Here is a 19,318-nt window from a genome sequence, read left to right on the forward strand (position 1 = left end):
CTAATCGTCTGGAAAAAGGTACAGTTACATTTGTAATGAAAATTAGAAAATGTTAGATAACTCTCCACAGTACATGTTTTATTTTTCTGATTGTGACTCTTCATGAAAGTAGTTCAGTAGCCATGTAATCTAGTCACACCAAAGGGATTATTGTAGGATACAATTAACAGAGAGAAAAAAAGAAAGAACAGTAAAAACTTTGGGGATACATAGATGGAATGTGTACTACAGCTTTATTTTGACAATTCATGTGTATTGTTACGGGAACTCTTATTGTGAGTCATGCGGTACGTCAGTAGCAGCATCAGCATGTTCAGATGGAGGAGGAAATGGGTTGCGTCCTGTTTCCTGTCTTAGATGTCATTTCTAGGCTGTCTAGTTTGAAAGTCTGAAAGTTTCCTTCTACACAGACCGCCGAATTCATCACGATAGTCACACTCGCATCTTTCTCTTAAGTTTGCGCCACTGATATCGGCATCCAGGGAGGACAAACTGATAGTCCTCACAAATCATATTTAGCCACAAATTAGCATTAAACAGTACTGTGATCAAATCCTCTAAGAAATGTTGATGAATTAATAATAATAATAAGAAGAAGAAGAAGAAGAAGATTTATTTGTATAGCACGTTTCCTGCAAATGTTGCAGCTCAAAGTGCTTTAATCATTATATAGGCTAATCATCATTTAATTAATTAGTCATTTAAAGGCAATATTAAAAAGATGGGATTTTAGTCTTGACTTGAAAATATTTGCTGAGGTTGCATCCCTAATGTAAACTGGCAGTGCATTCCACAATTTGGGTTAATTTCACAATTTAACATTTCACAATTACTGGCTAATCCAATCAAGTTAAATTGATTGTATCTTACACTAAGAATTGGCTAGTCGATACTTAACAAGGACATTTGCACCAACAAAGAGCTCTTTGATATGCTGATATACACCAAATAATAACACCTCTTTGGTGTCTTGTCACATTTCTCAGAGTTCAAAGTGCCGGGTTGCATCTTGGATCTTGATGATTCTGATTATTTAAGAAAACCATTGACAACCACACAGTTTAGAAATCAGCAAATGTCTTTTACTCTAAGGAATGCTTAGGTAGCAGATTATGACAATCAGGCTAATTAGTGTGAAGTAATTTGCCGGCTAGAGGTGCAGTAGAGGGTGGTCTAGTGTGGTTAGTGCGGTTGGGGGAGCAGAGAGTCCAGCTGGCCCTGCACCCCCTCTCTGAGCCCTGCTGATCAGAGGTAAAACTGGGGAGCTGGCAGCAGAACAGGGACCATGAACACCAACTGATGGGATTATTTCTCTCCATAAAGCTCCCCGTCCCACTACAGCACACAGTGACTATGCAGATCTCAGATCAGTCATATGAGAGAGAGAGAGAGAGAGACTCACTCCCGTCCTGTCTGAGGGGGCAGGGCTTAGAGGAGTGAAAGAACGGCGCGCGCGCGAGACAGAAGAGATGCACACAAACAGAGAGGCAGAGAGAAAGGAGCAGAGTGCTGCGTGTGCGTTTCCCCAGTTATCATGTGTCAGAGCAGGAGCTTGCAGCAGTCGGCGCGGAGCTCAGGGAAATGGTGAGATGCTGCAGGTCTTTGCACAGCTCTCCGTCTTGCTACAATCTCCACAGAGTTAGGGTTGATGTGCGCAGGGTACGGCCGGTCAGCTCTGGAGGAGCAGGGGAGCAGGGAGGCAGCAGAAGCGGCGGCACGGGCACGGGCACGGGTCAGGGCGCTCAGGGGCTCTCTGGACTCAGCCACAGAAACCGATTCAGGTACTGTCCTTACTACGCTGAGAGAAAGAGAGAGAGAGAGAGAGAGAGAGAGAGAGAGAGAGAGAGAGAGAGAGAATGAGTGGCGAGTGCCTTAGCGTGGACATGCTAGTTTGTATTTGTCTGCTGTACATGGCTGAGTGGATGGACCTGGAGAGCGATCGATGGTAGAGACCGATTTGTTTACAGTCTGTGAGAGAGCGATGGATTGAGAGAGAGAGAGAGAGAGAGAGAGAGAGAGAGAGAGAGAGAGAGAGAGAGAGAGAGAGAGAGAGAGAGAGAGAGAGAGTATGGTTAGGTTAGAGAGAGAGGAGATTATAATGTTGTCATGAGATTGGGACTGTAGCTGTTGTGTGTGTGTGTGTGTGTGTGTGTGTGTGTGTATATATGTATGTATGTATGTATGTATTTATGTGCGTGGGTGGTGGTGGTGTTGTGGTTTGTGGAGCTTTCTCCTGGCTGCTTGATGAGCAGTGGATAGCAGAGGCAGAGAGGGGGTGAGTATTGAGTGGGCATGTCAGAGCACTCTCAAACCCCCCCCCCCCCCCTCTGTCTCTCTCTCAGGCGCACAAAGCCTCTGTTTGGCCTAATTGCAGCGTAATGCCCTTAAGCCCCTTCCAGGCGGGTAGTCTGAAGGGAACAATACATTTGGGCCAGGCCAGGCTCTGCTCCACTGTAGCACTGAGGCTAGCCCCTACGTAGCCAGGCCAAGCCAGGCCAGGCCAAGCCAGGCCAGCTAGGAAGCAGTGGGCCTGAATGAAGAGGACAGAGAGATTTGAGCTGCGTGGAGCTGCTCTACAGTAGAGAGAGAGAGAGTGAGGGAGAGAGGGGGGGGGAGCCAGGAGAGGATGCTGTGCAGTCAGTGATTGGCCAATATTGCCTGCATTGAGGAAAGAAGGGGGGTGCTATGCAAGCGCACGTTTGTGTGGCGGAGAGAGGGAGACAGGATAGCAAGCAAAGAAAAAAAAGGATAGAAGTATGTTGATGTTTTGATTTTTTGTGTTATGTACTTAATGCACCACTTAATGGTTGTAACCATAGCCAGCCCTGCTGTAGCATGCGATACGTTTAAGTGTGTGGGATATTATCAGTCCAGATTGAATTGTGATTTTTACGCTCCAGTAAACCTGGCAATTGCATGCTATTAGATTTAAGTAGATTGAAATATGGATATTACAGGTTTTGTAAGAAAATAAGATTGTATCTGCCAATCTTTTTATTTTTATTTTATAATACAAATACCATTTTCTTTATCAACAAATGGGATCATTTGTCTATGGTAAATTCAGTGCAGTGCAGTACCATTTCTCCTAGGTGCTCTGTATTTGGCCAGCCATGTAAACGCTGCTGTCCTGTTTAGAGCTTAGCGGAGGGATGAGTGGCCCAGTGTCCAAACTAGGGCAGTGGCAAGGAGAGCAGTTGCTAGCTACGCAGAGCCTCACTTCGCTACGCTAGCTATACCAGTCCAGCAGCATGTCCCATTGGGAGTAGTAACCCTGTCTGCCCCCCTATCCATGTACAGTAGCTACAATCATAATGACTGAGTGTAAACTGGTGATACTGGGGTTATCATGTGAGGTAGTAGCTACAGTCATGACTATGGGGTGATGCTGGGGTTATCATGTGAGGTAGTAGCTACAGTCATGACTATTGGGGTGATGCTGGGGTTATCATGTGAGGTAGTAGGTCAGGGGTCGGCAATAGGCGGCCCGTGGGCCATTGCTGGCCCATCACCAATAATATTTGGCCCAGCAGATTATTTAGAGAATCCACTTCTTTTTTTTTTTTTTTTTTTTTTACAATATCGGACCGACATTCCCACATATAGCGGCTATACTGTCCGAATAAAGAATCTACCACCACCTAAAGAATGCTTATTGTACTTTTATCCATGTTGAGAGTGAATGACACAGGGACAGACAATCAGGCAGCGAGGTGCACTGTCTCGTGGTGCCGCTTAATATTATAGTGTTAGCAAGCAGCCACAACTTCATTACAGATAAGACACATCGGCTTTGCATTAATGAAACCAGGTAGGATGAACGCATAGTTCTCTGTCCATTCCGCTTTAAATGCCCTGTTTTCACCGTCAACCTTCCTCTTTAGACCTTTGGATGACATTTTTATTTTTCTCTTGCTAGCTAGCAGGTTAAATATGTAGCTAACTTCTCACTCAAGTAGGGTACAATATTGCCAATCCAATAATAATGTGACGTTGTACGTCTGGGAGGAGCGGGCAATAATTATCAGAATAAAAGTATGTTAAACAATTATTAGAATAAGTTAGGCTCCGCTACATCGTCAGTCCACACATGTATGGAAAGGGGAAAAAAAACTCCTCCTTTACAGTTAAGTTTACAGTTATCTTGATCAATTCTCTGCATCTCCCACAAATGCATGTCTTATAAGGCGGTCCGTCGCGGAGTTCCAGTAACATTTGTGACGATCGGATGATCAAAATGACTTTACTTTTGAAACACGGAACTACGTTTCAATTTGAGAATCACGACACAAACTCGCTAGTCAAGCCAGAATAGCAACGCAATGGATTGGGTGAGTAATCCCCACTGCTACCTATTTAACTAGAACACTACTTTACACTGTTAGCAGGCTCACACAACAAGCTGTGTTAGTTGACTAGCGATGTGTCATTGATTTACAACAACGCGGAAATGTATTCACATTTTTCGAAAGAAAAGTTAAAGCATTCGAACGTGTCACATTTCATTTTTTAACAATCAATTACTTAAATTAGCCTTTGATTATATTTTGGCACGCCATCTGGTGGCTCAAAATTTTTTGGGCCCGAGGCCAAACCTAATTGCCGACCCCTGTAGTAGGTGCTGTCATGACTACGGTGGTGATGCTGGGGTTATCATGTGAGGTAGTAGCTACAGTCATGACTATGGGGGTGATGCTGGGGTTATCATGTGAGGTAGTAGGTGCTGTCATGACTACGGTGGTGATGCTGGGGTTATCGTGGGAGGTGGTCCTCTGTGGCTTAGTTGGTTATGAGTTGTGGGTTCGATACCTGCTGGGACCACATATATACTGAAATATGTATGCACTCACTGCAATGTAAGGCACTTTGGACAAAAGCATCAGCTAAATATATATATATTGACTATTGAGTAGCTATAGTAATGGGGATGGTAGGGTTATTGTGAGGTGTCACGCACTGCTGCTGAGCAGAATGCAGGCCTCCTCAGATGTGGCTGTTATTCAGGTGGAACAATAATGGGCTCTGTTGTGACCGTGTGAATGGCTGTGCTGGGGTGGGTGACAATCACTCAGCCACTCGCTGCAGTTTCACAAAGGGCATGTCAACACCTCCATTCAATTGATCGGATTCAGCGGTGAAGGCATAAACAGGTCTATAATGAAACCGGGGATTAATATAGACACACGTAGGGGGCCGCTGGCGTACCGGTGGAGGCCCGTCAGATCCTCTGTCTGGTAGAAACCCGATCAGCAGGCTGACCTGAAGGGTCAACAGATCCGGTTCCGGTGAAAGACTTTGGAAAGGTCCACGCGACCATTCTCTGGTTTCACTTGGTAATACCCTCAGTTAAGGAACCTCCGCCAACAGTTTGATGCCATTCCTCATTCTCTTCTGTGCATTGCATGCATCATCTGCTAGACTGTACGATTGTACAGTGGATCGATCTATCGTACAAATAGTGTACGTGTTCCGTTAATGAATTCACAGACTGGTCTAGAAACATGGACACTGTTCAGTCTCACATATTAGAGATGCTCCGATCTGATCGGCGCCGATCATTATCGGCCGATATGCCCTTGATCGGTTTTGATCGGAGTTCTCAAAACGGCCGATCAAACACGGCCGATCAGTTTACATAGAGAAATGGCGTCGCCAGTCTGGCAATATGCTTTGCTAGTGAGTTCTACCGTTAGTGCTGTGTTATGTTGTTGCATGTTACGGCGAGGCCAACGCAGTGGTATGGGGGAACTTGGCTGAGAGCTTTTAGCTAGCAGGCTAATTTGCATTCCGAAGCAGCTCAGGCGGTGCGTTCGTACATTCGCTCTGAGGGGCGCCGAAGCGCACGCTGGGTTCAGCGTCATAAAGGGACAGAGTCACTTGATTGGACGAGAGGCGTTCCATGAGTGCTGATCAGATTTCCAGAGCGAATGTTACGAGCGCAGCCTCACAAGCAGCACGAGTCTTCCTCTGTGCACCTTGCACAAGTGTAGATAGCGAGCGACTTTTCAGCATAGCAGGACATATTTTAGATGATAAGAGGAACAGGCTGAGTGCCAAAAACGCTGAGATGCTTGTATTTCTCAAGGCTAATCTGCCAGTGATGCTGCTTAATCAGAAGTAAGGTTTGAGTCTGAAATCTCCTTAGGTGCAATGTTTTGTTTTATTGATTATTGCTGACTTGCTGTCTTATCTCCTCCTAAATATGACTTGAAACTGACTGACTTGAAACAGTATTTTATATTTGGCTATAGCCTGTTTATGTTGCAGTTTAGTTTGGGTATGTTTATTGTTTCTCAGGAAAGCTACAGTATAAGCTCCAAGTTCTCTAAGAGCCCCTAGTTCCTCTCATTCGAGTGGAATGTTGCACATTTGATGTGACAGTGTACATTTTATTTATTATGATTTTTATTTTCACATTTTATTTGTTTTTCCTGAAGTAAGCTACAGGTGGTTGTGAATTCAATAAAACAGATGGTTGTCAATTCATGATACTTTCTCATCTCCTAATTTCATTTGAATACTTAATATACAATGTCAATGGTGTTAAGAATAATTAAAAACATAAATAATGCTACACAATAAATAGAATGCTTCAATTGCCATTTTCGACGCTGTGATCGGTGATATCGGATCGGCAGATCACTGATTCCAGTGACCGGTGATCAGTGATCGGCACCAAAAACCCTAATCGGAGCATCTCTATCACATACGTTGCGTTTCACCTCAGCTGTCATGTGTAGTATCTGTTTTTTTGTGTGTGTGTGTTTGTTTGTGCCTCTGTGATTGGGTAGGTATTCCTTTGTGTGTGTGTGTGTGTGTGTGTGTGTGTGTGTGTGTGTGTGTTGGCGGACTACTCATTTGTTGTCATCAGCTTTTGAGGACAGCTGGCATGGATGTTTGTGTGGCAGGACAGACGTACACATGTCCGGTGGGGTGTCAGTGTCCAACCCTGCCGTGGCTGGAGGTCAGGCTGGCCTCTTATCCTGATTAGAGTGGACAGGTCTTCTTAGTCCTATAGATAGTAGACCTATAGCGCAGCGCAGCCAATCTGTATTACCCCATCCTCTCAACTGCCCTGGCGCTGGCTCATCATTTTCAGGGCCAAATATGACCCACATCCTGACACACTAGAGCTAATCTGGATTTAGCCGGCTGCACCACCTCCTTGTGTCAATTACCTGAGAGACTTCCTCCTACTCATCCTCTCAAGAGTTGACAGGAGGCCTGTAGATGAACCCATCAGCTTCACTTACTGATAACAAATGGAAATGTCTGTGATGGCATCAAATGGAGTTAGTCATGGGTATGTAGCTGTCCAGGGCTCCAGACTTAGCTGGTGGCACTGGTGTTAATTACACTGGTATTATAACTTAATTTGGTGGCACCAGCACATGATTTGGTCACCAGCCTTTTGTCACACAAAAGAAAGTAGGTTAGTTATCTTAGAAATGAACTTTCCATTGCATTCAAAGAGAACTTGTGCTATGTGTGTGCTAAACATGAATTTCAATACTCTTACTACAGTATTTACAAACGCATACAGAAAATCATTACATGCTACATTGCCTATTCTTTAATGAGACAATATGATCATGACATCACAATTGCATGCAGGGGAAGGCACTTCCAGGTAGCATGCCTTAACACTGACAGGACAGGCCAAGGCAAGTCATATTGAATAGAGAGAAAATGTCAAATCTGGCTTTTAAACTACTGACCACACATAGTTAACGATTGTCAATACAAATTATAAGACACAGCAGAGAGAAAAGCTAAATATATTTTCTTACTAGACATGTTGTGCTGCTTTGATGAAGGCTTCCGCTCTGTATAGATGCACCCAAGATAAGAATATAATTCTATCACAACTTGCAGGGGTCGAAATAAATACCTGACAAATGCTGAATAGGGGTAGACCTAAATATCTATTTGGTGTCGTAATTTAGGCCAAATCATTCTAGTTAGAGGAGAAAAGCATAACAGCGCGAGATCGGTTTGTCGTTTTCCTTTCCCAACAATGTAGCAAGTGATTTAGATAAGTTGTTTTCATGTAGGCCTATGGCTTTCACTTCAGCAGGCGAAAACTACCGGTTTTGGAATAGCCACGATTCTAAGCGTGACTTGTTCTAACTTGATTGCGATTCTAAACGTGACTTCTAACTTGTTTGCGATTCTAAATGTGACTTCTAACTTGTTTGCGATTCTAAACGTGACTTCTAACTTGTTTGCGATTCTAAACGTGTGCTTGGCATCACTCGTAGGCCATCAGGCTGCTGTTAGAGTGAAAGGACAACGAGAGGCCTGAATGAATATCAAACATATTGCATTATGAAAACATTATGTAGACCAATGAGCATTCTAGTTTTTGCCCTTTTTTAAAACATTTTTTAACTCACACAGCAAAGTAAGATTGTCGCAAAATGCGACCAAATGTTCTGTGTTGTCCCGTTGTAACTATCCCCTCTACATTCAAATGAAGGTGGCTGAGTTGGTGGGTTTTCTATATATAGCCTATATCCCATAACCATTTCTTAACCATAACACGGATCACTATAAAGCAGTGTTTTTTAGTTTTGCCAGCTCCTGTCCTTTCTCTTGTTGCAGCGTTGGCCTCCCCCTCAGACTCCGACGCTGCATCGCTGTGCCCTAGTTGTTCCTTGTATGGAGACGAATGAAACCCAGGCAGTGAAACCTGCCCTAACACACTGCGTTTCCATGGCAGTCAGACATAGGTTAGCCTAGTTATTATAAGCCGATGCTGTTTGGCTGTTTGGGTTCATACACTATACTGTTTACTATGCATTTCTGGTTGTTGGCTCTCCTCTTCTAGACTAGCCTATATCATTTGATATTAAGATGCTCTGTATCTCAGAGCAATATATATATATATTTTTGTGCATACTACACTGACGACCAGCACACTACTTTGAGGACACACGGCACACCGTAGGCTTGACTAAAATAGAGCAGTGGGGGTATCAAATATTAATAGAGCAGGAATTTGAAGAAAATAACTAATGTGTTGTTAACAACAGGTGTAGACTAGCATCTGCACCGGGAGTGTTTGGAAAATGGGATGCAGTAGGGAGCAGTTGTTCACCAGTCAGAGTCTATTTGAGCGTGTGAACGGACTGATTAGGGCGAAGAGTGGGTGTATGGTGAGGGATTGTGTGTCGTGTCATGTAAGAATGAGGGAAGATCTGACGAGCCTTTAGATCTGTCCTGTTGTGTTTTTCTCACTCTGCATTTTTGTGTAGTCACATTGTTTTGTTCTTAATGTGAGTTAGAGAGTGTGTCTGTGTGTATGTATGTATGTGCGTTTGTGTATATATATTTGCGTGTGTATGAGACTTTGTTCTCAGTGTGTGTGTAGTGTATTAGTGTATTGGCTGTACACAGCCCTGTTGCCAACCCATTTTGTATGGTGCGCAGGTTGCAGTTCCCTCAGTTGGCCTTGCGGCGGCGTCTTGGCCAGTTGAGCTGTATGTCCCGGCCCATCTTGCGGCTGCGCTCATGGCCGCTCTCCCTCCTCTACTACTTCCTGCCCTTCGGTGCACTCAAGCCCCTGGCCAAGGTGGGCTGGAGACCGACCAGCCGGGTGAGTACTGCTCCTACTGCCAGAGGAGGACCCACAATACTCCTCATCTCTCTGCGTGTGTATATATGTGTGTGTGTGTGTGTGTGTGTGTGTGTTTTTTATCTCAGCATCCAGAGGTACCAACCCCCCCCCTTCCCCTTCCCCCCCAACCCCCACCAAATAATGACATTATTCTCACTCTGTTCACATGGTTCATTTCCCCTATGTCCGGGCTCCCCTAGGTGGTTAGTAAGGTAGAGGTACTGTGGCGGGAGGCACTGATGTGTGAGGGGCACCCAGTCTGCCACAGATGGCTGGGCACATATGGACCCGCTGAGCTGTGCTCTCTCTGTGGTGGGCCCTGACGTGTATCAAAGGCCCTTTTGTGCGCGACACACAAAACAGAGGAATGCTTTGTTTTGCTCCGCTCTGCCGCGGTGCTCGGGGACGGGGAGTTCACCACGTTACCTTCCGTCAACTCTGTTCCCTTGACCGACATTCTATAATGTTAATGTTTAATGTTGATCTATTCCACCTCCCTGAGCATTATTCAATAGGGATTCTCAATCCTGGAAATGGACGCGCTACCACGCCACATCCTCTGATGCTGTGGTGTCTGCTGTTGACAGGCAGTGATGAATGAGCAGAGAGAGAGAGAGAGAGCAGCTCCAACTGTGTTCTCCATCCTTCCCTTCCTCCCTTCCTCCCTCCCTTCATCCTCTCCAGAGTCCCACTCAGCACCAGTGTTTCTCTCCAGAACCTTCCCATCCCCCCATCCCTCCCCTCCCCTCTCCTTCCCTCCCACCCTCTCTTCCCTTCCCTTCTCCATCCACTGTTTGTTTGGCTGTTTACAGTGTGTGAACTCTGTGAGCTTTTCTTCTTTCTTTTTTTTTTTTTAATCCTCCCTTCAGCGTGAATTGATAAATCCTGCCACAGTACACAATTTAATTCACTGTTGCTATGTTAGCTCTGTGTTCAGTATGTTGCTACATTATGTTTCTGACCTTGCATCTGAGGCCATGGCAAGTCAATAACAGGGCTTTTTAATGTGCCTAGTTAAAGTACTGGTCTGTAGCGGTGTTGTCCGATATGAGGTGAATTAGGATTTAACTTAAACCCAACAGTTGCAGCTGTTGGGGTGGGATAAGTGGCCGGAAGGGTCCCTGCACTGCTAAGTGCACAATCAGTGAATTAAAGTCACGCTTGCCCTAAATGGTATAAGCCCTGTATCAATCACATTGTGTCTGAAAACCTCTGCTAATGCAGTATATCGCAGATGATCTCTGCAGGACAGGAGCTGCGATCCGCAAGAGTCCAAAGTACTAAGCCCTGAGTTTTCTCTACCCCGCTGGCACCACCACCACCACCACAACCACCACCACCACCACTCCTCTCCCTGTCAGCTGGTACTGAAGCTGACTAATCCACTTACGCAGAAGCTATCCATGCCAGCAAAGCAGCACTGCGATCCAAGCACAAACCATCTGGAGCTCAGGGGATAGCGGACCTAGCGAACAAACCAGACTGGTTGCGGCCAGGTGCCCCATGGGAGAGGCTAGTATCATCATTATCATTATGGTCATCATCATCAGCAGCAGCAGCAGCTTGGGGTTAACGCACTTGGCTTCCCACTAGGGCTGGGCAAACGATAAACATTTCTTTTTCGATAATCGCAAGAATTAACGATCAATTATCGATTAATTGATAAGCTTTAAAAAAAATTAAAAAAAAATAGGGCAGAAATAACAAGCATGGAACGTCGCGATGGAACAGGATATGCTGGCTCGACTATTTGCATCAGCGCACGACATCCTCTACCCTCGACAAAACTGAGCGGCAGAATATCTGTTTCAATTAATTTACAGATGGCCATCGTTATTTTCTCTTCTCGTTGTGCATCACACCTCCCGCGTATAAGATGAGACATGATGGAGGGCTGAGAAGGTAGCGAAGGAGCACGGTTTGCAGGTGGTATTTCATCGGGGTCGTTGTCGTGTTGTATTTATAGGTCACTGCGCAGTGTTTGCAATGAACGAGGTCGCCTTTCAGATCAAAATGCTCCCACACCAAGCTTCGTTTCGCTCGCTTCGCCATGTTCCGAGCTTGCTCTGCTAACCTTTTTTTACAACTGTGTAATAAACTTGAACTTTTTTATAAGACGCTCTCAGTGCCTCTTTGTTGAGGGGAACCTGGAATTACTGGAGGTTACACTAACGTACGGGAACTTGTTGCATCATGCCGTACTGCGTTGCGAAATTCAATGCGAAGGCAAATGCAAAGTTCATTTTTCACACATAACGTGGACAAACTAATTTCCATTATTATTATTATTATTATTATAAAAAAAAAAAAAAAAAAAATATTAATGATTATCGAGAAAAATATTTTGTGATCGACCAAGATCCTTATCGATCAATTATCGATCGTCGATCATTGATGCCCACCCCTACTTCCCACACTTGTCTCACATCACAGAGCTTGAGAGATTTTCTGCGGCGTTATCGCTGCGATGCTGCCGAAAGGGGCAAACTCTTTTGGCGAGTGCCGTTTTAAGAAGGCGTAACGCTGGCTAGTCAACACTTTTGACCTTGCTTGCTGGAGTCCCTGCGCATGCCATGGCCTCCGATGCAAGTGAATGAGCTAACGGTTGCTGTTAACCTTCCTTAGACCCATGGTGTACTGTCTTGGCCTCCAGCGTCCTGATGCAGGCTCTCTCCCTCCTTGCTCAGGTGGCTCTGTACAAGTCTATCCCCACACGGCTGCTCTCCCGGGCCTGGGGCCGGCTGAACCAGGTGGAGCTGCCTAACTGGCTGAGGAAGCCCGTCTACAGCCTCTATATCTGGACGTTTGGTGTCAACATGCAGGAGGCCGCCGTGGAGGACCTACACCACTACAGGAACCTGGGAGAATTCTTCAGACGGAAACTCAAACCCGCGGCCCGGCCCGTGTGTGATTCGCACTGTGTGGTGAGTGTGTGTGAGCGCGCGCGTGTGTGTGCGCGCGCGTGTGTGTGTGTTTCAATTTGATTTAAAACGGTAATCCTTTATTTAGCAGTTATTTGGTCTTTAGCTTGTATTAAAGAATGTCCTGCTAAATTCGGCAGAATAAATGTTGAAAGTAATGATTCCGTATGTTTGTCACATTTCAGATCAGCCCAGCAGATGGCAAGATCCTGCACTTTGGCCGTGTACGGAACTGTGAGGTAGAGCAGGTGAAGGGGGTCACCTACTCTCTGGAGACCTTCTTGGGGCCACAATCCTGGGCAGAGAACCTAGCCATCGACAAAAGTGAGCACCTGTCCCCTCCTTCCCCCCCTCTTCCACTAAAACCCAGTCCCAAATCAACACCAGCCCCCTAGGGGCACACTGTATGACATTGGTGTAAGCAATATTATAATAACTTGAAGGTAGAATTTTCTATACAGTGCCCTCCACAATTATTGGCACCACTGGTATAGATGAGTAAAAAGGGTTCTAAAAAATTACCTTTTGGTGAATTAGCTTAATGTTACACAAAAAAATCATCATGTCATCAAGAAAAAAACATTTCTAACAAAACCACGTGTGCCACAATTATTGAAGAAATTCTTAGAACAAAATGTAACTGAAGCATTTTTCCATTTCCAAAAATGCCATTTCCATATATATTTTACTTTTTGAAGTAGATCAGAGTGTTTTTAAGCAGTAATCCATGACTTCCTGTTTCACTGGAGTATAAATATGAGGTGACACAGAGGCCATATTCCCTTATTCATACATCAACATGGGAAAGATAAGAGAATACACAAATAAGGGAAAGGTATGTTGAGCTTCATAAGTCAGGGAATAGTTTATTTTATTTTATTTTTTAAGCTACTCACCTGAAAATGCCCATATCTACCATTAGGGCAATGCTTAAAAAGGTAAAAGCAACTGGAACTGTTACAAACTTGCCTGGAAGAGGACCTCAGTTGCCTGGAAGAGGACCCACGCCCAGTGAGGAGGATGGTAAGAGAGGCAAAACAATCCCCAAGGATCACTGTTGGATAATTACAGAGGAGAGAAGCATCTTGGGGTCCCTAAGTCTCCAAAACTACATTAGATGCCACCTCCATGCAAACAAATTATTTGAAGGCATGCCAGAAAAAAGCCTTTCCTGCCATTTCACCACAAACGTAACCGCCTGGAGTATGCTAAATGCTACTGGAACTTTAACTGTGTTCTATGGTCAGCTGAAACAAACAATTTAGCTTTTTGGCAACAAACACTCAAGGTGGGTTTGGCGTAAAAAGAAGGATGGCTATACCGAAAAGAACCTGATCCCCACTGTTAAGTATGGTGGAGAGGTGGAAATACCAGGACATTTTAAATGGAGATCTGGCTGCCTCTGCCAGGAAACTAAAACGGGGTCATCATTGGATCTTCCAGCAGGACAATGATCCAAATCAACACAAAAATGGTTCACTGAACACAACATCAAGCTTCTGCTATGGCTATCTCACTTATCTCAGTCCCCTGACCTAAACCCCATTGAAACCCTGTGGGCTGATCTGAAGAGGAGAGTGCACAAGAGAGGACCTAGGACCATGGATGATCTGGAGAGATTCTGTACAGAGGAATGGTCTCAGGTTCCTTGTTCTCCAACCTTATTAGATGTTTCAGGAGAAGACTTACAGGAGAAGAGCTAATTCACCAAAAGGTGATTTTCTTTATAACCCTTTTTACTCATCTTTACCAGCCAATACTTTTGGAGGGCACTGTGTTATTATGGCTTACACCTATCCAATCCTTTCAGAACTACCTACATGTGGCCTGGGGTGGTCTAGTGGTCTAGCACCGTGGTCTACAGTGCACACATATGCCCATGTCGGCATGGGTTCAAATCTGGCCCATGCCTTGCTGACATGTCCTCTCTCCCTTCTCCTTACTTTCCTGTCTGTCTTCACTGTATCTGTCCAATAAAATAATAATATGAGTGGGACTGCCCCCCAAAAATAAAAAATAATAACTACTTATGTGAGTGTCTTGGTCCTACAACACTGTGCCAGCTTACTGATTGTATCTGTGTGTGTGTGTGTGTGTGTGTGTGTGTGTGTGTGTGTGTGTGTGTGTGTGCGCACGCGTGTCCATTCCTCCAGATGAAGAGGACCCCAGCTCATTCCAGGACCTGCTGGTCACTAAGGAGGGCAACGAGCTCTTCCACTGTGTGGTGTACCTGGCCCCAGGGGACTACCACTGCTTCCACTCCCCGACAGACTGGAGGGTGGCACACAGAAGACACTTCCCTGGTCAGTACTACTCAACCATGTTAGGACTAGTGCACTGCGAAGGACACATCATACATCCCAAACACACACTCGACCTAATATCCCCAAACATGCAAACTATACAACAGGTTTCCACTGATCAAACGTATTTCGAGTGAGTCTCAGAAAAGTGATATATACATTTATTATTATTATGCCACACCTTACACAGCCATATCTCATAGCACAGTGCTGTGGTATCGTGCATGTTCGTGTGTGTCCGTGTGTCTGTCCGTGCTAACCTCCCTGTGTGTCCCTCCCTCCCAGGGTCTCTGATGTCGGTGAACCCGGGCGTGGCCCGCTGGATCAAGGAGCTGTTCTGCCATAACGAGCGCGTGGTGCTGAGCGGAGAGTGGACGCACGGCTTCTTCTCTCTCACCGCCGTGGGAGCCACCAACGTGGGATCCATCCGCATCTACTTTGACAAGGTCAGCAGCACCCACCACTGTTCTCCGCCACTGTTCTCCACCACTGTTCTCCGCCACTGTTCTCCGCCACTGTTCTCCGCCACTGTTCTCCACCACTGCTCTCCACCACTGCTCTCCCAGTCCATGTTGTCACCATGGACATTATGCCACTACCAGCTCATAGCCCAAGTTATGGTCACATGCCTCACTTTAAACATAGGTCAAGTCAGGTCACTGTGACGTCCGCATGGCTTGAGAGCAGGGGAGCAATAACATGTTATTGTTAAATGAAGATAAGAAGCATATTTGTATTTATATTATCTTTCACCAAATTGAAGGGAAGTCACAAGCATACAAGTCCAAGGCAAGTTGGTGAAAAGGGCAATCGGATGCAGGTCTGAAAAACACTGAAACACGCTTCTACTTCTTCGACAACTGACTGCTCTCTGATAGGAAATCCATGGGGTGGTTGTAGTTAGCTGTATCTAGTTTATGTATTACATTATTATATCTCAATGCTAAGAGAGGGCAGACTGAGGGGTACTGACTCCTCTCCACAGAGAGTGAGTGAATAAGTAAGCTGTCACTCACCTGAGTCAGGCCATCTCCTAAGCTCTGACTGTACGTACACATTACAGTACACTCTGGATTTGCCTATTTAAGCTCCCTCACACTATGTGAGTGAGTGAGTGTGAGTGTGTGTGTGTGTGTGTGTGTGTGTGTGTGTGTGTGTATACATGTGCAGTACACTTAAGGGTACCGGTTTGGGGGGTTGAAAATGTAGTCACCCTACTTCTGGTCAACTCTCCACTGAGCTGGCACAACAAACAGTGTGTTCAGAAGCTCTCTCACTCCCTAACGGCGCCACCCGCTGGTGCTCTGTGCAGCTGCTCCCTGCTGTCTCCTGCTTCTCACTAGAAATAGCTCCTGTTTTATACCTAAAACCGATTTTTTTCATCAATGAGCATCATGAGTGAAATTCGTTCTGGGTGTTATGTGTGCGTTACTGACGACCTGCTTCCCGTAGCCTAACATAGTCAAGACTTGTGGTGTGTGATTGTTGCCAGGGGTTACATAACCCATATGGGTCATTAGGTGAGGAGGTTAACACACACACACACACACACACACGTACACATACACACATACATACACACACAGCCTAGTCAGGGCAAGGAGCGATGGGGAGGAGCGGGGCAAGCTGTTCCCACCCGTCAACACAACAGGATATGACCTCATTCACCAGCCGCTTCTCATCATCTAATGGGACTTAATTTGCGGGGGGAAAACACTTATTTTATTTTACATATGTAATATGCACAGGCTTTATGCATACCCGAGTCCAAAGTATTTCATTTTAAGTCCAAATCAATACGTTTTAGGTAGACTCAATATTTTATGTTGACTCGGGGGTATGATGTCACTGACCTGTGAAAACAAAGCAACTTCCATCAGAGATATTGTAGTGAGAGCGTCCACTTGTCTCAACTACACAGTGTACATTTCGTCTGTTGCGTCTCCATTTCTCAAAGTCTCTGGCAGCGTCGCCCCCGCTCATTTGGCTACGCATGTCATATCCCCAGTCTACTTTTAAGTGTGACTTGAGGTCTGAGTCACCAACTCGAGTCAAAGCAGAAGCACTGACTGACTGTTCTGTCTCTGTCTTTCTCTCCTGTCTCTAGGAGCTGCGGACCAACAGCCCTCGCTACAGCAAAGGGTCCTACAACGACTTCAGCTACGTGTCCAACAACAACCGGGAGGGTGTGAGCATGCGCAAGGGCGAGCACCTGGGAGAGTTCAACCTGGGCTCCACCATCGTGCTGCTGTTCGAGGCTCCGCGCGACTTCACCTTCAACCTTAAGGCCGGCCAGAAGATCCGCTACGGAGAGCCGCTGGGGACAATGTGAAGCAGAGAGGAGATACGGAGACACGCTGGGGAACACAAGACTGAAAACTGATGACGGACACGCTAATGTGTGTGTGTGTACAGATACGAGCAGAGGCGCACAGGTTATCATGAAACACGCATACACACACACGTCCAGTATACGCACATTGCAATTGAAAAATGGTACAACTACACACACTGTATTCACAGTGCATTCACAAATAAACTACCACTGTTGCATTACTACCATGGGGACCGGCCCCTCATTTGGTTCTACTAACTATTATTTAGTTTCTTTTGTCAGTGGTACAAACACATTGCAAAGAGTGTACATTTACCAGCAGAATCAAGATTATGGCTATTAGAAATGCCATAACAATAACATATATAGCTTTTTTTTCTTTTTTTCTTTCTTTCTTTCTTTTACCCATATTGCCTTTTTTCAGGGCTCTCCTCCAGGGGAGATGCTCTGAGGTTTGAGACACACACACACACACACACACACACATACACACACAAACACACACACAAACACACACACACACACACACACATATACACACACACAAACACAGATATGTGGACAGATAACCTCTGTCACACAGCCACTGCCATGTGGACAGGCTGTTGTACTTACAGTACACACACACACACACACACACACACACACACACACACACGGTACACACACTATCTACAACATGAAGAAGGAATGTACCAGAGAACACATGCCCCTCTTTCTCCACTTCCTTGACTCTGATATGCCTTCCTCCTCTCCATCTGTCTCACACACTCTCTCCGTCCACGCCGGCTCAGTCACCCTCTCTGCCCCCCTCCCCCACCACTCCCCCAGAGGAGGACCCTGGAGTTTGGATGATGTGGACTGACTCTCCCTCCCTCCTCTCCTGGAGAGAACAGACTGTGACTCCCAGTCAGGAGAGTCTGTGGTGTAAGCCCACGTCTGGAACACTCTGCCACGCCATCACAGCAGCACAGCATTGCATTGCATTGTTTATCACCAGTAGAACTAGTCACGCTGCTGCCATCGCTGCTTCTCTCGTCTATGGGCTGATGCCCAGTGAGTACCACACTCACCAAGAGGGTTCAAACCAACATGAATGTGTTCTTCTGGAGTTTTTGTTGTGGTGCATACTACTGAGCATGGCAGCTGGTCTCAAGCCGCACTTAAATACCAACATACTAAACAAAAGTATGTCACATTAGAATAGAAAACTGTTAACCTATGCTAATAATGAAGTGATGCTGACATGATTGATGATGATGATGTGTGTTGATCTAACCAATCCATTAATGGACTAAAATCCTCCTGTTGTATTCCTCTGGAGCCCATACCTTTTAGGCTGATGGACTCTTGTCCCTCTGACCATCATTACTTAAACACAGGCGGGGCCAGCCAGGCCGCTCTGCTGCCGCTGGTAGAATCATGGGTGAGAGAAACTGGAACTGGCAACCGGTGCTTTTGTCATCTGGTTTTGTTGAATTGGCTCTTAACATAATCGGGAAATTCTCTGGTGGTGACATTATTTTGATAATCTCAAGTCAACCGCTTAATATTGGGAAACTTAAGTTGTTTTGGTAATTCAAATGATGTGTGAAGCATTGATAATGATTGTGATAAGTTTCAAGTCAAGAACAATTCAGATACCCAGGGCTGAGCTATTTAAAGCTATTTTTTTTTCTGTTATTCTTTTTTTTTAGTAGTGCCAAAAATGCAAAGTATTTGGGGTTTTTGGTTTTGTTTTTTTGTTGTATTAATTTTTGCTTTGAACTCTGCCACTTTTTTGTGTTGCTGGCTGCACTATTGTTCAATTTGAGGAGAAGTAACCTCGTTAAAATGGGACCCCTCTGGAAATGAACTTTATGCGAACAGTACCAGGTGGGGGTCTAACAGATACTGTATAGTGGACTTGGGGAGGGGGGGGGGGAGATTCCGGTGACACCAAAATACCCCTGGCTACGTTGTTCCACTAAGTGTTGCATACAGAAACCAAACGCCGGGATCTGGCCTGGCCACAGCCTGTTGCACACTTGTTTTTATATGTATGTTGTAATATACTTGAATCATGTGACTCATACAACACTGCATAGGTTTTAATCTCAAAATTGTTTGAAAAGCAAGAAACATGTCATTAATAAATTTT

At 45.3% G+C, this 19,318-nt stretch overlaps 1 protein-coding gene across 1 annotated transcript; it reads left to right on the forward strand.

Annotated features, from left to right (window-relative positions):
• Positions 1-1,581: 1,581 nt before the first annotated feature.
• Positions 1,582-19,078, forward strand: pisd (phosphatidylserine decarboxylase; the record flags this gene model as incomplete). Its single annotated transcript, XM_080527975.1, has 7 exons — positions 1,582-1,781; positions 9,433-9,598; positions 12,307-12,543; positions 12,726-12,864; positions 14,694-14,843; positions 15,129-15,289; positions 16,951-19,078. The coding sequence occupies 7 exons, from the start codon at positions 1,582-1,584 to the stop codon at positions 17,173-17,175; spliced, it is 1,278 nt and encodes a 425-aa protein (XP_080384101.1). The 3' UTR covers positions 17,176-19,078.
• Between the last annotated feature and the right edge of the window lie 240 nt (positions 19,079-19,318).

Source organism: Nansenia antarctica (genome assembly GCF_963989245.1).
Source record: "Nansenia antarctica genome assembly, chromosome: 4".
In the NCBI taxonomy this organism is placed as follows: domain Eukaryota; kingdom Metazoa; phylum Chordata; class Actinopteri; order Argentiniformes; family Microstomatidae; genus Nansenia; species Nansenia antarctica.